The sequence below is a fragment of the Oncorhynchus mykiss genome, chromosome 1 (genome assembly GCF_013265735.2).
Source record: "Oncorhynchus mykiss isolate Arlee chromosome 1, USDA_OmykA_1.1, whole genome shotgun sequence".
In the NCBI taxonomy this organism is placed as follows: domain Eukaryota; kingdom Metazoa; phylum Chordata; class Actinopteri; order Salmoniformes; family Salmonidae; genus Oncorhynchus; species Oncorhynchus mykiss.
The window spans coordinates 19582085-19600965 of NC_048565.1; the positions used below are offsets into that span (position 1 = coordinate 19582085).

General features: G+C 41.9%; 1 protein-coding gene across 1 annotated transcript; it reads left to right on the forward strand.

Moving 5' to 3' along the window:
- Positions 1-1094: 1094 nt before the first annotated feature.
- LOC110502566 (excitatory amino acid transporter 1-like) lies at positions 1095-15451 on the forward strand. Its single transcript, XM_021580824.2, has 12 exons — positions 1095-1383; positions 1578-1657; positions 5782-6045; positions 6307-6444; positions 6694-6901; positions 7002-7044; positions 8803-8931; positions 9055-9239; positions 9430-9663; positions 9982-10176; positions 12650-12784; positions 13254-15451. The coding sequence occupies exons 3-12, from the start codon at positions 5826-5828 to the stop codon at positions 13450-13452; spliced, it is 1686 nt and encodes a 561-aa protein (XP_021436499.2). The 5' UTR covers positions 1095-1383; positions 1578-1657; positions 5782-5825; the 3' UTR covers positions 13453-15451.
- The last annotated feature ends 3430 nt before the right edge of the window (positions 15452-18881 follow it).

Sequence of the window (18881 nt, forward strand, 5' to 3'; positions counted from 1 at the left end):
TTTCAGTTTACTTTTTTTTGTGAGCATATTTTTGTTCAGTCCAATGTAAATATATCTGCTGTGCATATTCTGCACTGACTTGTTTGGTGAAAAATAAAAAATAAAATGTTTCAACAGCATGTGTGTGTATCTGCAAATATTTCTGTGCATCTGAATTTTTTTCTACAATATGAACTATTTTAGTATTATGTCAAAGCATACTAAAGATGAGAATGCTTTTCATTATGCCCAACAGTGTGTAAGTTGGTTAGACAAAAATCTGGTAATATGAATGAAGTGTGTGCCATTTGGTGCAAATGTTTGATTTTGATAATGCTATATGTAGTTTTGGTTGCAGTGCTTCATTTTGCAGGATATATGAGGTATTTTGCAGTTTGGGTGTGTGATTTTGTGAATTGTGTTAAGTATTTTGATAAAACCAGTCTAGTTTGCAAAATTGTGTTTTAGCAATTGGGAAAAACTGTAACTGACTTTCCTAGTTAAATAAAGGTAAACAATTAAATAAACAGGACTGAGTATTGCATGACCTCACCCACATTACAGATCCAATACTAAGCATTATTTTACTACTTTGGAGAATTTAATTGTGTTATATCAGTGAAAATACTTATGTCAATGGCATGATGATGAGGAGCCAATGCATTCTGAACATGGAGTTCTTTGTAGCCCCCTGTAAAGTTCTAGAATATCCACATTGAAGTAATGATTGTATACACAGAGGGCCTAAAACAATATGTGTGGGCAGGAGTGTGGGTAGTCAGGAGTTAAAGGTTATACATATACAACATGGTTCCCTTTAGCTGCTAAGGCCAGACCCTGAGCGGGTGCTGGAAGGCCGGTTGTCATGGAAATAAGAGCAGCATTTATGTATGTATCTTCACCTCTCTCTCAAAGTTCACAATATCCAAGGAGAAAACAAAACTATTAAAACATTTGGGAACAAACGTCTCAATACAAATCAAATTCTCAATCATGTCAACCTCACAATCATCCCTATAATGACAGCAAATTGATTAAGCTTTTAACTGGTAGAGCATTTAGGATATTTTTAGGCAGCAAATAATCTCTCATCATTACTGCCATAACCACTCTACCACCCACAAATATTGGGACTACACGAGCTCCGCCGATTCGTATGAGCAGCAGGTAGCTTTCCTTCACGCCAGAAGAATCGTTAAAACCTCTTCCCTCCCACGCAGACCTCTGCTCGATATCGAGGCGTTTTTCTGTCGCGTAGGAGGGCTGGAGAAAAGCTCAAACTCATGTAATTTAGGGAAATTAACTGTAGATGTGAATGTGTGCTACTTTGGGCTACTTCAGTTATGTGAGCGGAAGGCAAGCAAAGGAATTAACCATACCGTGCAAGGACCGTCTTGAGGGAAGGTATGAAAATACAACTTTTTTGTATTTTATTAATTTTAAATTGACGGTTAATTATAACATGCAAAACATGTAATTCACTCTCACTTAACAGCTAGATACATTATTTCATGTCTATCAAAGATACCAACTTTGATAACTTGTACACAAATTATAATATTGTAATTTTTAAGCATATTTTATGATTATGCCACCAGTTGAAGACGTTCCACCCAGACCAGAGGAGCTCTCCATGACTGTATCGTATTCCGTGAAGAGAAAAAACATCGTAAACAGGGTATCTTTTTCTTTGCAGATTTTTTTTTAGCAGTTATTAAAAAGGGTACACATTTAAAAGTGACAATGAATTTGACAGTAATAACTGAAATATTGTCCTGATTTGCTGTCAGTGTTTGGAGAAAAAAGGAACAACAGCTAATATCCTCCAGCATTGAAAAGGAAAAAGGGAGCTCCCAGAGCTGACACTGACAGCTCACTTGTTGATGCTCAGTTAGTATGTCTCTTAACCATTTATTGGGATTAGGGCTAGTAACGATTCTGCTCTGCTAGGTTTATCACAGCCCCATGGTAGAATAGTGGCAGTGGTGGTGATGTAATGTCCACCAACAAAAAGAGCATTGGTTTTATATGAATGGTACAAATAAAGGACCAATTAAAAAAAATTGAAGTTGCATTGTCATGTATTGCTATTTCTAGCCCTGGAACTGCTGGGGAGACTAATGTTGGCTAGGACAGTGGGGCATGGGTGGAACAGGTGGGGGGTTAGACTGTACCTGCTGTTGTCCCAGGGCTTTGTAGTTGTGTGTGTGCTGGTGGGTGGGTAGGGCAGAGCATGCATAAGAAGGTTAGGTCAGATGAGATGACAGACCTTTTCATGTGTGTCCGCGTATGAAATCAGCAAACCGTCACCTCCAGTCAATTTGCCCCTGACAGTACGGGTAGACTGCGTCTGTTGTATCTCTAGGCTTTGGACTGTTGGGAAAAGAAGCCCTGAACTAAACCATGAGTGGTGAGTATGCTATGCTTATAGAGTATCCCACTGGGCACAGATGGCAGTTCAACATCTAGTTTTGATTTACATTTGGTTGAGTTGTCAGCTAACGTGAATTCAACATGAAATCATAAACAAAAATCACCATGTTATTGGATTTAGGTGAAAAGTTGGATAAAAAAATACAAAATTCCCTTACATTGACAACTTTTTGCAAATCCAGTCAGTTTTCCACATCATTTTTTTGTGGAAATGATGTGGAAACAATCTTGCCCAGTGGGATATTACAGGTAAGGCAAATTGAGTCAGTTTGAAAAAAAAGTGGGAGTTTAAGAGACCAGTTGAAATTTTCAGCATATTTTCTTGATATTCATTGTGTTGTTTGATTTTTGCTTCTTTGTTTACAAAACTTGTTCCATAGAAAAGCTGTGATTTGCTTCTGGCTTTTACGTGTTAGAATCATACTGTAGTGTTGGTACTCTGTGTTCCTGCATATTTTAGCAGGGTAGTTTGAAGACGCTCAAGGCTTTCTTGTAAGTTAGGTATGAAATACCATCACCTTTTTAAGCCAACTTCTCCATACATACCGTGGCAAAGTCCCTGGATGTCCCCACCCAGGGCATGGGTTACCTGTCCAGTAAGAAATGCATGCAACTTTAATTTCAACCTGCAGCTTGCCAGCCTACCAGGGTGTACACAGGGCATGTTCATTATGGTGAAACATTAGGGTGAAACAGATATAAATATAATGTTGCCTATAGAGCTGCCAATGTCTATCAACCCCTACAAAAATGTCCATTAATTATAACCCACATAATAATTTACATTTCCTGTTTTTGCAGGATTATTTTTCCTACTGTAGCTAACTGGCTCAAATTAAGATCCTACATCTGTAGTATGTACTGTAGTTGAATCGTCATTAGTTCCAAAATAATGCCTGTATGCACCCCTTTGGGAGTAAAATCAACATCAAATCAAATTGTATTTGTCACATGTGCCGAATATAACAATACAAGACCTTACCATGAAATTCTTACTTGAAAAAGCCCTTAACCAACAATAGAGTTAATAAAATATTTACTAAATATAATAAAGTTTAAAAAAAATCTAAACGATCAAATAGTAACACAAATGTACATAACAATACAGAGTCAATGTATGGGGGTACAGGTTTGTCAAGGTAATTTGTAAAGTGACAATGCATAGATAATAAACAGCGAGTAGCTGTGGTGTAAAAAAAGGGGGGGGGGGTGTAAATAGTCCAGGTGACCATTTGATTAGTTGTTCAGCAGTCTTATGGCTTGGGGGTAGAAACTGTTAAGGAGCCTTTAGGTCCTAGACTTGGCGCTCTGGTACCGCTTCTCGTGTGGTAGCAGAGAGGACAGTCTATGACTTGGGTGACTAGAGTCTTTGACAATTCTGTGGGCCTTCCTCTGACACCGCCTAGTATATAGGTCTTGGATGTCAGGAAGCTTGGCCCCAGTGATGTACTGGGCCGTACGCACTACCCTCTGTAGCACCTTATGGTCAGATGCCGAGCAGTTACCATAGCAGGCGGTGATGCAACTTTTTGAGGATCTGGGGACCCATGCCAAATCTTTTCAGTCTCCTGAGGGGGAAAAGGTATTATCGTGCCCTTTTCACGACTGTCTTGGTGTGTTTGGACCATGATAGTTTGTTGGTGATGTGGACACCAAGGAACTTGAAACTCTCGACCCGGTCCACTTCAGTCCCGTCAATGTTAATGGGGGCCTGTTCGGCACTCCTTTTCCAACAATCCACGATCATGTCCTTTGTCTTGCTCACATTGAGAGAGAGGTTGTTGTCCTGGCACCACACTGCCAGGTCTCTGACCTCTTCCCTATAGGCTGTTGTCGATGATCAGGCCTACCACTGTTGTGTCATCGGCAAACTTAATGATGATTTTGGAGTCGTGCTTGGATGAACAGGGAGTACAGGAGGGGACTAAGCATGCACCCCCGAGGGGCTCCATTGTTGAGAATCAGTGTGGCAGAAGTGTTGCTGCCTACCCTTACCACCTGGGGCGGCCCGTCAGGATCCAGTTGCAGAGGGAGGTGTTTAGTCCCAGGGTCCTTAGCTTAGTGATGAGCTGTGTGGGAACTATTTTGTTTAACACTGAGCTGTAGTCAATGAACAGCATTCTCACATAGGTGTTCCTTTTGTCCAGGTGTGAAAGGGCAGTGTGGAGTGCGATTGAGATTGCATCTGTGAATCTGTTGGGGCGGTATGCGAACTGGAGTGGGTCTTGGGTTTCTGGCATGATGGTGTTGATGTGAGCCATGACCAACCTTTCAAAGCACTTTATGGCTCGCGTCACTGGGCAGCTCGCGGCTTGGTTTCCCTTTCTAGTCCATAATATCTTTCAAGCCCTGCCACATCCAATGAGCCTCGGAGCCGGTTTAGTACTATTATATCTTAGTCCTGTATTGGTGCTCCTTGAAAGCGGAAGCTCTAGCCTTTAGCTCGGTGTGGATGTTGCCTGTATTCCATGGCTTCTGGATGGGAAATGTACGTATGGTCACTGTGGGGACAGCGTCGTCAATGCACTTATTGATGAACCCGGTGACTGAGGTGGTACACTCCTCAATGCCATTGGATGAATCCCGGAACATATTCCAGTCTGTGCAAGCAAAACAGTCTTGTTGCATAGTATCCGCGTCATCTGACCACTTCCATATTGAGCGAGTCACTGTACTTCCTGCTTTAGTTTTTGCTTGTAAGCAGGAATCAGGAGGATAGAATTATGGTCACATTTGCCAAATGGATGGCAAGGGAGAGATTTGTATGCATCTGTGTGTGGAGTAAAGGTGGTCTAGAGTATGTTTTTGTCCTCTGGTTGCACGTGACATGCTGGTAGAAATGATGTAAAACGGATTTAAGTTTACCTGTATTAAAGCCCCTGGCCCCTAGGAATGCAGCATCTGGATGAGCATTTCTTCTTTTCTTGTTACAAGGACATATTAGGTGAATTTCCTGGGATTAGTTATATGATATGGCTTAGAACAGGCCCTTACCATACTGGAAGGAGCATTGAGGGAATCAGATACACTGCTTCTTGTAGGATTGCCTTGGACCAGGTAGGATGATAGGATCATCATTCAGAAAATAACTCATATTTAAATGCAGAGCTGTGATACTGCACTGTGTGTGTTTGTTATGCATTTCATCAACGCTCATCCAGTACTGTTTGAGTATTAGCAACAACCATCAGGTTCTTGAGTGCTCTTTTGCAATCCATTTTAATAATTTTCTGACTTCAGTGTTGCTGAATTGATATTAATATGTCCAACCAACTCTTCTATCAAGCAGTCATGTACACTTCATATACATTTTTCCTTCACTGCATTATAACAGAATGCTTATGGTCTCCTCTATCTCCTCTCCTCAAGTTTCACAGGAAACCTGCCTCCTGGACCAGGTGCTGGAGCTGATTATGAATGAGAAGCCCGCCAACACCGCCAGCCTTTCCCTGAACGAGGACGTCGACAAGCCCTCCCTCCCTGAACGAGGCCTCTGGCGGTGGCTACATAGGGCCATGCAGAAGAGAGCGGCCAGTGCCAAGGACACGATGAGCTCCATAACTAAGGAGAGTGTCAAGGGCTTCCTGAGACGCAACCTCTTTGTCCTCCTCACCATCGCAGCAGTGGCTCTGGGCAAGTGGACAAAATACTTTGTTACTGTCTTATTGGGGTTAGGGTTAAGGTGATGTTAAGAGCTAAGGTTATGGTTAGTTTGTTGATTGTTTGTTTATAGTTAATACAATATTAATTTAAAAAAAAAACTAAAGTAATTGCAGTGTTATTACACAGGCCTGTGAGCTGCAGCCCCCAGGTGTAGACTCCTGTGTCAAGAAGACTTGAAATAGATAGAGTATTCTTCATCAATGATATCATGTCTCCTGTGTGTGTATCCAGGTGTCATGCTGGGTTTCGCCCTGCGGCCCCACAACCTGACCCTCAGGAAGATCAAATACTTTGCCTTCCCTGGAGAGCTGCTGATGAGGATGCTGCAGATGCTGGTTCTGCCTCTCATCATCTCCAGCCTGGTCACAGGTAGCTGGTCACAGGAGTTCTGCTTCCTTAGCATCATTCTAATTATTTGCAATTACAGTATCTATTGCTTTTGTCAAACTCAAAGTGATTTACATTTCATGTAGATTTCTCACCCCTTCTGCATGTTATTATTCTACATTTTTCATACTTCTTGCTATTTTGAGTTCAAAGTTAGTTGGTACAGTAATAGTCTTGTGTTAGTAGCTAGAGTATTAATGAGAAAATTATGAACTTTGTCTTGTCTTGCAGGTATTTCCTCTCTGGACAGCAAAGCGTCTGGGAAGATGGGAATGCGGGCTGTGGTTTATTACATGGTGACCACCCTCATCGCGGTCTTCATTGGCATCGTCATTGTGCTTGTCATAAAACCAGGGAAAGGCCATAGGGACAGTCCAGTGGCCTCTAGCGGTACCATAGAGCCGGTACAAGCAGCTGACGCCTTCCTGGATCTCATCAGGTGGGGAACTATTGTAGGATCCCAGTGACAGTAAGTCAATAGAAGATATTAATAATTGGTTGTCCTTTATTCACTGTGATAATAGTTCTGCATTTTTCAGGAACATGTTCCCACCAAATTTGGTGGAAGCCTGTTTCAAGCAGGTAAGGGAATTCACTTGCCAATTGATCAAGCAGCTATTCTTCAATACACTGTGTTAAAATACATACTCACCAAATAAATTGTTAAGGACTGATACTCTTTACTTATACAATACATACAGTGGGGAGAACAAGTATTTGATACACTGCTGATTTTGCAGGTATTCCTACTTACAAAGCATGTAGATGTCTGTAATTTTTTATTATATGTACACTTCAACTGTGAGAGGGAATCTAAAACAAAAATCCAGAAAATCACATTGTATGATTTTTATGTAATTAATTTGCATTTTATTGCATGACATAAGTATTTGATACATCAGAAAAGCAGAACTTAAAATTTGGTACGGAAACCTTTGTTTGCAATTACAGAGATCATACGTTTCCTTTAGTTCTTGACCAGGTTTGCACACAGTGCAGCAGGGATTTTGGCCCACTCCTCCATATAGACCTTCTCCAGATCCTTCAGGTTTCGGGGCTGTCGCTGGGCAATACGGACTTTCAGCTCTCTCCAAAGATTTTCTATTGGGTTCAGGTCTGGAGACTGGCTAGGCCACTCCAGGACCTTGAGATGCTTTTTACGGAGCCACTCCCTTAGTTGCCCTGGCTGTGTGTTTTGGGTCGTTGTCATGCTGGAAGACTGGAAGACCCAGCCACGACCCATCTTCAATGCTCTTACTGAGGGAAGGAGGTTGTTGGCCAAGATCCTTCCCCATCCATCCTCCCCTCAATACGGTGCAGTCGTCCTGTCCCCTTTGCAGAAAAGCATCACCAAAGAATGATGTTTCCACCTCCATGCTTCACGGTTGGGATGGTGTTCTTAGGGTTGTACTCATCCTTCTTCTTCCTCCAAACACGGCGAGTGGAGTTTAAACCAAAAAGCTCTATTTTTGTCTCATCAGACCACATGACCATCTCCCATTCCTCCTCTGGATCATTCAGATGGTCATTGGCAAACTTCAGACGGGCCTGGACATGCGCTGGCTTGAGCAGGGGGACCTTGCGTGCGCTGCAGGATTTTAATCCATGACGGCGTAGTGTGTTACTAATGGTTTTCTTTGAGACTGTGGTCCCAGCTCTATCAGGTCATTGACCAGGTCCTGCCGTGTAGTTCTGGGCTGATCCCTCACCTTCCTCATGATCATTGATGCCCCACGAGGTGAGATCTTGCATGGAGCCCCAGACCGAGGGTGATTGACCGTCATCTTGAACTTCTTCCATATTCTAATAATTGCGCCAACAGTTGTTGCCTTCTCACCAAGCTGCTTGCCTATTGTCCTGTAGCCCATCCCAGCCATACGCAGGTCTACAATTTTATCCCTGATGTCCTTACACAGCTCCCTGGTCTTGGCCAATGTGGAGAGGTTGGAGTCTGTTTGATTGAGTGTGTGGACAGGTGTCTTTTATACAGGTAACGAGTTCAAACAGTTGCAGTTAATACAGGTAATGAGTGGAGAACAGGAGGGCTTCTTAAAGAAAAACTAACAGGTCTGTGAGAGCCGTAATTCTTACTGGTTGGTAGGTGATCAAATATTTATGTCATGCAATAAAATGCTCATTAATTACTTAAAAATCATACAATGTGATTTTCTGGATTTTTGTTTTAGATTCTGTCTCTCACAGTTGAAGTGTACTTATGATATAAAACAATTACAGACCTCTACATGCTTTGTAAGTAGGAAAACCTGCAAAATCGGTAGTGTATCAAATACTTGTTCTCCCCACTGTACATGTATTCAATGCCTGCACTGTTTCCACCAGTACAAAACAGTCTACAAGAAGACCATCTACACCAAGAACGTGACCATTACCCTCAACCTGACTGACTCCCTAAACGCTACAGAGGCTGCCTTGGCTGCTAACATGAGCAGAGTCCTGCAGACCATCCAGGTGGGTGACACATTGGTGGTGGAGTGACTTACCCCAATGTAAAGTCCTTTGGGGGAACAAGTGCTACAGTTACTTTGGATAAGTGTAAATGTGATGTGATGTGAAGGGGCTGTTCTGCTCCAGGAGACAGTGGTGGAGACGATCCCAGTGTCTGGTTCCTCTAACGGGGTGAACGCCCTGGGTCTGGTGGTGTTCTCCATGTGCTTCGGCCTGGTCATCGGGAGCATGAAGCAGCAGGGACAGGCTCTCAGGGACTTCTTCGACTGCCTCAACGAAGCCATCATGCGCCTAGTGGCCATCATCATCTGGTTAGTAGTCAGATTAGTGGTTGCAAAGTAACATGTTAATGTACTTGTAAATGCCTTTACCATTACTTCTCACATACAGTATATATCTCAAAACAGTTGCTTTCTGGGGAATTGTTGTGTTAGGTAGAGTGTGGGCTATCCTACAAATATCTCTGTCTTTTATCGCCATTCCTTCCTCTCTCCCCATCAGGTACGCTCCAGTGGGCATCCTGTTCCTGATAGCAGGTAAGATCGTGGAGATGAAGAATCTGGCCGAGGTGGGAGGTCAGCTGGGGATGTACACGGTGTCTGTCATCGTGGGTCTGCTCATCCACGGCCTCTTCGTCCTGCCCCTGTTCTACTTCCTGGTCACCAGGAAGAACCCCTACACCTTCATTGCTGGCCTGCTGCAGGCCCTCATTACTGCCCTGGGGACGTCCTCTAGGTGGGTGTAGGAACAGATTCAGGGTCAGATGTAGCTAATTCATTGCCCTGGGGATATCCTCTAGTTCAGTGGTTATCCGGTCCTCCAGTAACCCAAACAGCGCACACTTTTGTTGTAGTCCCAGACGAACTCACCTGATCAACTCATTGAGGGCTTGACGATTGGTTGACAAGTGGAATCAGGTGTGCTTGTCCGACGCTACAACAAAAATGTGTGCTGTTGGGGGTACTTGAGGATTGGAGTTGGGAAACACATCTAGTTGTTGTTTGGAGCATTATGATCTCACAACGTCTTCTATTCTCTGCCACCCTGCCATAGCTCTGCCACCCTGCCCATCACCTTCCGCTGTCTGGAGGAGAACAACCATGTGGACAAGAGAGTGACACGCTTCATCCTGCCCGTGGGTGCCACCATCAACATGGATGGCACTGCCCTCTACGAGGCTGTGGCCGCCATCTTTATTGCTCAGGTCAATGACATGGAACTCAACTTTGGCCAAATCCTCACCATCAGGTGAGTGTTAAGACACCATTCATCTGATAAGCCACAATGCTATCAATGAGCTAGACCATCAACTATGAAGTTATTTTTAAGTATTAAGTTATTTATAACAATACATATTTTAAATCTCAACTTGGAAAGGATATACAAAAGCATATTAGCTAATTTTGTAACTACATTAAAGAGGAGACTCATAACTCATAACGAGTTTGTGGTTTTGATGAAATGAATTTTGTGGTCTCTGCCGAACTTCTCCATGCTGTTGACTTTCTATTGACTTCACAACCCAAGATGGATTACCTCTACCACAGAGTGTTGATTTAGCTCAGGGATGGGCAACTCCAGTCCTCGGAGGCCGGAGTGGTGCTTCGTATTAAACAGGCATAGACTAACAGGGAAATGCTTACTTATAGGTCCTGTTCTAACAATGCACTTAAAGATATACAAAAATTATTTTTATAGTCACAAAAAGGAATAAATACACAGTGAATAACAATAACGAGTAAAAATAACATGCTATATACACAGAGTACCAGTACCGAATCGATGTGCAGGGGTACAAAGTAATTGAGGTAGCTATGTACATATACTGTAGTAGGGGTAAAGGGACTAGGCAACAGGATAGATAGTAGACAGTAGCAGCAGCATACAGTACCTTGCGAAAGTATTCGGCCCCCTTGAACTTTGCGACCTTTTGCCACATTTCAGGCTTCAAACATAAAGATATAAAACTGTATTTTTTTGTGAAGAATCAACAACAAGTGGGACACAATCATGAAGGGGAACGACATTTACTGGATATTTCAAACTTTTTTAACAAATCAAAAACTGAAAAATTGGGCGTGCAAAATTATTCAGCCCCCTTAAGTTAATACTTTGTGGCGCCACCTTTTGCTGCGATTACAGCTGTAAGTCGCTTGGGGTATGTCTCTATCAGTTTTGCACATCGAGAGACTGAATTTTTTTTCCCATTCCTCCTTGCAAAACAGCTCGAGCTCAGTGAGGTTGGATGGAGAGCATTTGTGAACAGCAGTTTTCAGTTCTTTCCACAGATTCTCGATTGGATTCAGGTCTGGACTTTGACTTGGCCATTCTAACACCTGGATATGTTTATTATTGAACCATTCCATTGTAGATTTTGCTTTATGTTTTGGATCATTGTCTTGTTGGAAGACAAATCTCCGTCCCAGTCTCAGGTCTTTTGCAGACTCCATCAGGTTTTCTTCCAGAATGGTCCTGTATTTGGCTCCATCCATCTTCCCATCAATTTTAACCATCTCCCTGTCCCTGCTGAAGAAAAGCAGGCCCAAACCATGATGCTGCCACCACCATGTTTGACAGTGGGGATGGTGTGTTCAGGGTGATGAGCTGTGTTGCTTTTACGCCAAACATAACGTTTTGCATTGTTGCCAAAAAGTTCAATTTTGGTTTCATCTGACCAGAGCACCTTCTTCCACATGTTTGGTGTGTCTCCCAGGTGGCTTGTGGCAAACTTTAAACAACACTTTTTATGGATATCTTTAAGAAATGGCTTTCTTCTTGACACTCTTCCATAAAGGCCAGATTTGTGCAATATATGACTGATTGTTGTCTTATGGACAGAGTCTCCCACCTCAGCTGTAGATCTCTGCAGTTCATCCAGAGTGATCATGGGCCTCTTGGCTGCATCTCTGATCAGTCTTCTCCTTGTATGAGCTGAAAGTTTAGAGGGACGGCCAGGTCTTGGTAGATTTGCAGTGGTCTGATACTCCTTCCATTTCAATATTATCGCTTGCACAGTGCTCCTTGGGATGTTTAAAGCTTGGGAAATCTTTTTGTATCCAAATCCAGCTTTAAACTTCTTCACAACAGTATCTCGGACCTGCCTGGTGTGTTCCTTGTTCTTCATGATGCTCTCTGCGCTTTTAACGGACCTCTGAGACTATCACAGTGCAGGTGCATTTATACGGAGACTTGATTACACACAGGTGGATTGTATTTATCATCATTAGTCATTTAGGTCAACATTGGATCATTCAGAGCTCCTCACTGAACTTCTGGAGAGAGTTTGCTGCACTGAAAGTAAAGGGGCTGAATAATTTTGTACGCCCAATTTTTCAGTTTTTGATTTGTTAAAAAAGTTTGAAATATCCAATAAATGTCGTTCCACTTCATGATTGTGTCCCACTTGTTGTTGATTCTTCACAAAAAAATACAGTTTTATATCTTTATGTTTGAAGCCTGAAATGTGGCAAAAGGTCGCAAAGTTCAAGGGGGCCGAATACTTTCGCAAGGCACTGTATGTGCAAGAATATGCTAATTTAAGAGATTGCTAGTCATTATTAGCAGATACATTATGGGACACAGGTTAAGTTATTATCGGCGTGCAGCGGTTAGTCTATAACCATGTCTTCCTGGATCAGTATTTTTCACACGTCACTCACCACCGATTCCCTAATGCAACGTGTGTTTCTCTTTCTCCTTAAATGGTGCCATCCCTCCACAGTATCACAGCAACAGCTGCCAGCATTGGAGCAGCAGGCATCCCGCAGGCTGGTCTGGTTACCATGGTGATTGTATTGACATCGGTGGGACTGCCCACAGAGGACATAACGCTGATCATTGCTGTGGACTGGTTCCTGTAAGTCTGCCTAAATGTCACTGTAAGGCCGCCACACCACTATAACAGAGAACAGATCCCCCTGAAAGGTTGGCCATGCATTATGCGCATCAGATTATTGAAGAACTGTTAACAACTAGCCCTCTCTAATGTTCTGGTGTTGTATACGCTTTTCTGCATGCCTCATGGTTGGATTTACACACAATGGTTGGAATTCTTTTTTTAATAACTTGTGGATGGATTGCATTGTGTTTTTGTGTGGCTGTGCATAGGTTGACACCCTAAGGAGGGGGGGGGGGGGGGGTTGTGTGTGTGTGTGTGTGTGTGTGTGTGTGTGTGTGTGTGTGTGTGTGTGTGTGTGTGTGTGTGTGTGTGTGTGTGTGTGTGTGTGTGTGTGTGTGTGTGTGTGTGTGTGTGTGTGTGTGTGTGTGTGTGCGTGCGTGCGTGCACTATATAATGTCTATGCTTTATAATGTATGTACTTGTGCAGGGACCGACTGAGGACCACTACCAACGTGCTGGGGGACTCTCTGGGGGCGGGCATCGTGGAGCACCTGTCACGCCAGGAGTTGCAGAGCCAGGATGTTGAGGTGGGCAACTCGGTGATTGAAGAGAACGAAAAGCCCTACCAGCTCATCTGCCAGGAGAACGACTCAGTGAAGCACCACAACAGTGAGACCCCCATGTAGGGGTCAGGACAGGGGAATTTATAGGCCCAGTCTGAAAACAACCACTAGCCTCTACTGTACTTCTTCTTTTAGTCAACATTGCTTGATCTAATATTTATATATTTCTTAATTCCATTATTTTACTTTTAGATTAGTGTGTATTGTTGTCAGATACTACTGCACTGTTGGAGCTAGGAACACAAGCACTTCGCCACACCCATAATAACATCTGCTATGTGCATGTGACCAAAACAATTTGATTTGATTTTCAGTGTTTGTAGATATGGAAGAACTGGATACAGTAGATGTAAACAATATGGGGAAAGATATTGGATGCCTAGGTTGAGCTATCACCAAATTGCTAACACCTATCTGGTTAACTTCAGATCTGCAAACACTCTAGGGATAGTGGTTTGGCATTGTTTTGACACTCTTAACAATATCACCAACTCTTTTGGTAATTTCAGTCCAAATCTGAGTCCATGGATGCATTGTCCACTCTAGAGGACACTGATGAAAGAACTGGACAGGTGAAATCACATTTTCCATAGATATCTAGCTCCCATATTGATTTCACTTATCCCATGTTTTCATATCAGTAGAGAACACTTTAGACTGCTGTTGTGTACTCAGTATCGGATTCATTTACATGAACAAGATACAAATAAAAATAAAATAAAATAATTGCCATTCAATGACCTTTTGAAATATGTGAATAAATGGAAAATCCATTCCTATACTCACCATCACGTAGCTGGTTTTGTTGCATGGCTTGAATTTATTTGTATTATATTTTGACACTTTTAGCATCATTGACGTAATCAATTTGAGTTTATAGCAGCCTCAGTTGCACTTCTGTAGTTGGTGGTTGTTTATTGCGAATCTACCTCTACTATAATTCAAGTGTACATTATGCCAAACATTACCCAGAGGAAATGTTGTAGGCCTATCATATTATCCATGCTACCAACTTTGATAACCAGTTTTTCAACAGTTTTGAAAACAAACACTGAAGCATTGTCATCAGTTTTGATATAATGTACTTTGCTTAATCTCTGTCAATAGCATCAATGTGAATATATAGTATATATTTGTATGGATATCTGTAATAATATTTGACACTTGGGTGATTTCTATGTTACTTTTTGAGGTAAATTGGGGTTGTTAGACTTTTAAATTTTTTGAAAACAATATTGGTAACAAATATTTATTTTTAGTGTTAACTCTAGTGTTTCTTAACTGAACATATGTTGGTACTAGTGCCTTGTTATTTTAACACAAGTCACTCAAGCCTGAAGTATGTGAAATGTTGATATCATTGGGGGTGTTGTATGTTGCTGTACATTGTAAAGATGGAGAAATATTGACAAAAGGATGTCGTATAGGCTACTGTATTACTTGATATGTTTTTCCCTAATGTTCCTGGTTGTTTGAGTGTTTTCAGACCATGTGAGAATTGAATGTACATTTGGTCCATTTGTAGAATATGAGCAGGGAGATCAGTAGATTTCTAGACTAAAATAACTAAAATGCTCACTAGATATTCCCTTTCCTTGATGCTGTAATCTTACATGTTAATTTCAATACAACATCCAGTGCTTTATGGATGCACGCACTACTGTTAATTTATGATTTTTTAAAATTTTATTTGACTGTGGGGAAAAAGTGGAAACATGTTATGCCTACAGCAGTTACATGTATATACATAATTTAAAGGCAGTTAAGTTCAATATTAGAGGCATTCCAGAAGATTTGAAAACAATCTAGTTATTATAAACCCTCTGCAGTCCTAACACTTTTACGTGGCATCATTTAGTGCACGAGATACGCGCTCATTAATGTCATGTAGCCTAATTTGTGCCTCTTGTTATACGTATTAAATAGTTGATTTGTGTTCATGAGATGGTTTAAATTTGGATGCCTTTAGTATTTTTGATGGAAGAATATGAAAGTTGCAACAAATAAATGTCTCAGGAATTGACAACAATTGTGTGAGTCTGTAGGCTGTGATAAGTGTGGTCGAGAGAGACAGAAGCCTTGTTTGTACCTGGTGCTTTTGTGCTCACATTTGTAGACAGGTGTATAAACTCAAAACACACATTCTGATCTGATTGGTTTCAGATCTTCCTGACCACCAACGATGTAGTCAGGCACGCACTGTGTCTGGATATCTCACAGGTGTCGACAGATCTGGACAGTAAAACCATTTAAAGCATTATCCTTCCTTCTAAAATCATTGACAGCTGGCATCATTGACTTATGACATCAATATGTGTCTTAAAATTAATAAATATTATTTTGGAAGAATATCTGTCAAATAATTTGCATACAGGGAGGGACCAGGAAATCAGGTCACAATCCAAACACAGTGGAGGGATAAGAGACACTTTACTACCATGTGTAGAGACATATCTGAAAACGTGGGCACAATCAGAATGTGGACAAGATCAGGACCAAGGATGCATGTTAGCGTCAGGTATTAACGAGTCTATTCAGACAGCGAGAGATTCTCCAGGAGATTCCTGTTCTTTTGGTTGATCTGAGGAGATTGTGTAAAAGCATGGCTGTATTCTTAACGCACAGAAAATGGCTACCCCTGGTGGAGAATCTCCTGTTTTTGTCCCTGATTCACCATGGATTCTTACTCCAACCAGTCTAAACTGCAGTACTGAACACCTGCGGTGCATTCCAGCTGGCTTCACACTTACAGTACTGCCTCTCATTCAGTAAAGCCTCCACATTTTTGCCAGTTATGTGGTCTAAACCTCTAGGTAGTGATATGGTGTCAAACTGTCTTTGTTGAAATTAATAAACTGTCAAATGGAGTGCCAGAGCAGCTTTGGGCATCTCACACAGTGTTGAGTCAGAAGCTCAATGCTATGGGAAGCATTAATCACCTTTTATCTGGGGGTGAAGATGATTGGCACCTCAACATCAAACTGAGTGCATCCACCCAGACATAGTAAACAGAAGCAGCGTGTGGTTTCAGCCAGAGGGGAACCAATACGGCCTCTCTGGGAAACTCGGTTTGGTTCCAAACTATTAATACAGCAGTTATTCTGATTGTTTTATACCAGTACCTTTGAGAACTGTACCTATAAGAGAAATCATAGGGTAACCTACTTTAACCAATGTATACAAAACAATATCAATATTTAGGTGTTCCTAATGTTTGGTATAGTCAGTGTATATAAGGACACGAATACTCTCAGAGTAACCCACTGTGGCCTGTGTAGTCCAGCAGTTAAAGCCTCTGACCCCGGCACACATGTATGTCAGCATAGGTTAGAATCCGGCCCACTGCCCTTTGACCCCCCCCCCCCCCCCAGTCTTTACTATCTCTTCAATAAAGCAAAACAATTACAAAAATGTACCTTAAAAAAAGTAAAGAACCCACTGACCTATAATATAGATTTTTGAAGAAAGAGCCTATGCGGCAATAAGACACAACGAGGAGGAAAATCGAACTCTTTCAGGTTAATTTATTTATAAAAGATCCACTGAAGATGTGTTTAAACATACAGTGCATTTTCTAAATAACATTGTGTTTCAGGCGAGAACAAGCCGTCTATGAAGTTGAACAGCCATACATAGATGGTGAAGACCGGTTTCTCGGAATAAAGAGTAATCAGAAATACTTGGCAAATACTTTGGCATAGTTAGCGACAGTGTGTAAAAGACATTTAGCTATATATCAAAACCTCTCAGGGACTCCGCAATGTATGGCGATGACAGCTCAGCCACTACACACTCCCAGCCAGATAGATAGTGACACGAGACGACTGGAGAGTCAGCAAGCTTGGCCGAGTTAGGATGAGAAGCCGCTGGAAGTTTACTTGGCCTGCAATGACAAGAGAGATAGTTCAGTTCAATACATCTTTATTGTCCCCAAAGGGCAATTTAAGTGCAGCATAAATGTCAGACACTAAGTTTATGCGGAGAAAATACAGTACAATATTGCTGGAGTAAAATGATAAACAGCTGTCACCTATGACAATAAATTTCCTTCTGTGGTAGCAACCTCACACTCATTCCACATGGAGGGCATCCCACCCATCCTTCTTATCCTGAGAGAGAAAAGTGTGGAAAATCATTGTCTATGGTGACATAATCAGGGAGAACAACTACAGCACAATTTTCAAGAATGCTAACATTTCCCCTCTCTCTAATAAAGCCATTTGGATGTACAGGCTGGATTTAATCTCTCCCACAATAGGAATGTTTATGTAGTATTTTAAAGTAGTATACGTAACTGCAATGTGCGTTAGATTAAATTGAGCCCTATGTGTATAAACAAGGTGCATATTTCCCACCTCTGACATGACTGGCAGGTTGCCATGGGGGTGGAGCCACATGGTCCTATGTGCTTTGGTCCTCTGCCTCTGGAGCAGCTTCCTCAGTAACCTCTTGACCCTTCTATCTCTGGGGTCAGCACACTTCACCGCCTTCTTGGTGTACAGTCTGCAGCCACAACAGATAAAGAACATTCACCAAGCCAACTTTGCAAATGAAACATACAGAACACACTATAGATATGGAGCATGGTTTCAAGAAAGCCTTCTCTGAACCAAAGCTTCAACAAAGTTGGCTAGCGAGGCATCTTTTCTTTATATGTCTTGTTATTCTCACATATTTCCTTCCTCACATCCCTGGCAATTATAGTAGAATCTGAGCCATAACAACATGACCTGGATAGATGACAATGTCTATGTCTGCAGGTTGCTTGGAGATAGTTGGAATACTTGCATGATGGCTTGTATGCTGCAGTCTGGCCCCTCCGTCTGCACTTCAAACCTCAGCACGTCTTTGGTGCGCACATTCCCCTGGGAGTACTGCATACAGCACTGAACGTCTCTCTGCATCTGTACCCCATCACCTGAGAGAGGGAGGAAGTGAGGGGGAGAGACATACCCTTATGTCAGACTCGTCAAAGCACACTTACAGTATATGAAGGCTGATTGCTATTGGCTCATAAGGAGAGTTGTTATGATAGATATGAGCTCAAATAGCAAATATTTTTGTAGGAATACAAGACATTTCATTGCACTGTTCTATACAGTATAGTTGGACTATGCAAGGTTAATATGTAATGGTTGCTCGTTGACAGGATATGTAATATTGTCAGGAGTATTGCACACCCCCTATACACACAAGAATGCCAGAGGAATTAGCTAGATCATCCCATGTTCCCCAACAATGTACTGTTATGCCAGTGGCACTGTGACTACATGACAAGCCTTTTCATCCAATCAGAGTGAGTAAACACAGTAACATTAGCCGAGATAACAGTTACCATATGCATGTCATATAAAAGCTGCTCTGAACCTTGTCATATATTATCATTGACATCATCGATCACTTTTTCCCATGAAAGTCTTGAGTTATTCAGTTAGCTTGTTATTAGCATTCAAGGTTTTGATGTGAAATCATTGTCTTCCTGCATTCTAGCC

What these genes read in the sequence shown, in the direction of transcription:
- LOC110502566 (XM_021580824.2), top strand. Translation starts at nt 5,826, where the DNA reads ATGAATGAGAAGCCCGCCAACACCGCCAGCCTTTCCCTGAACGAGGAC. An exon ending in GAGTCCTGCAGACCATCCAG is followed by an intron (nt 8,932 to 9,054) that starts GTGGGTGACACA and finishes GTTCTGCTCCAG; the next exon opens with GAGACAGTGGTGGAGACGAT. An exon ending in CTAGTGGCCATCATCATCTG is followed by an intron (nt 9,240 to 9,429) that starts GTTAGTAGTCAG and finishes TCTCCCCATCAG; the next exon opens with GTACGCTCCAGTGGGCATCC.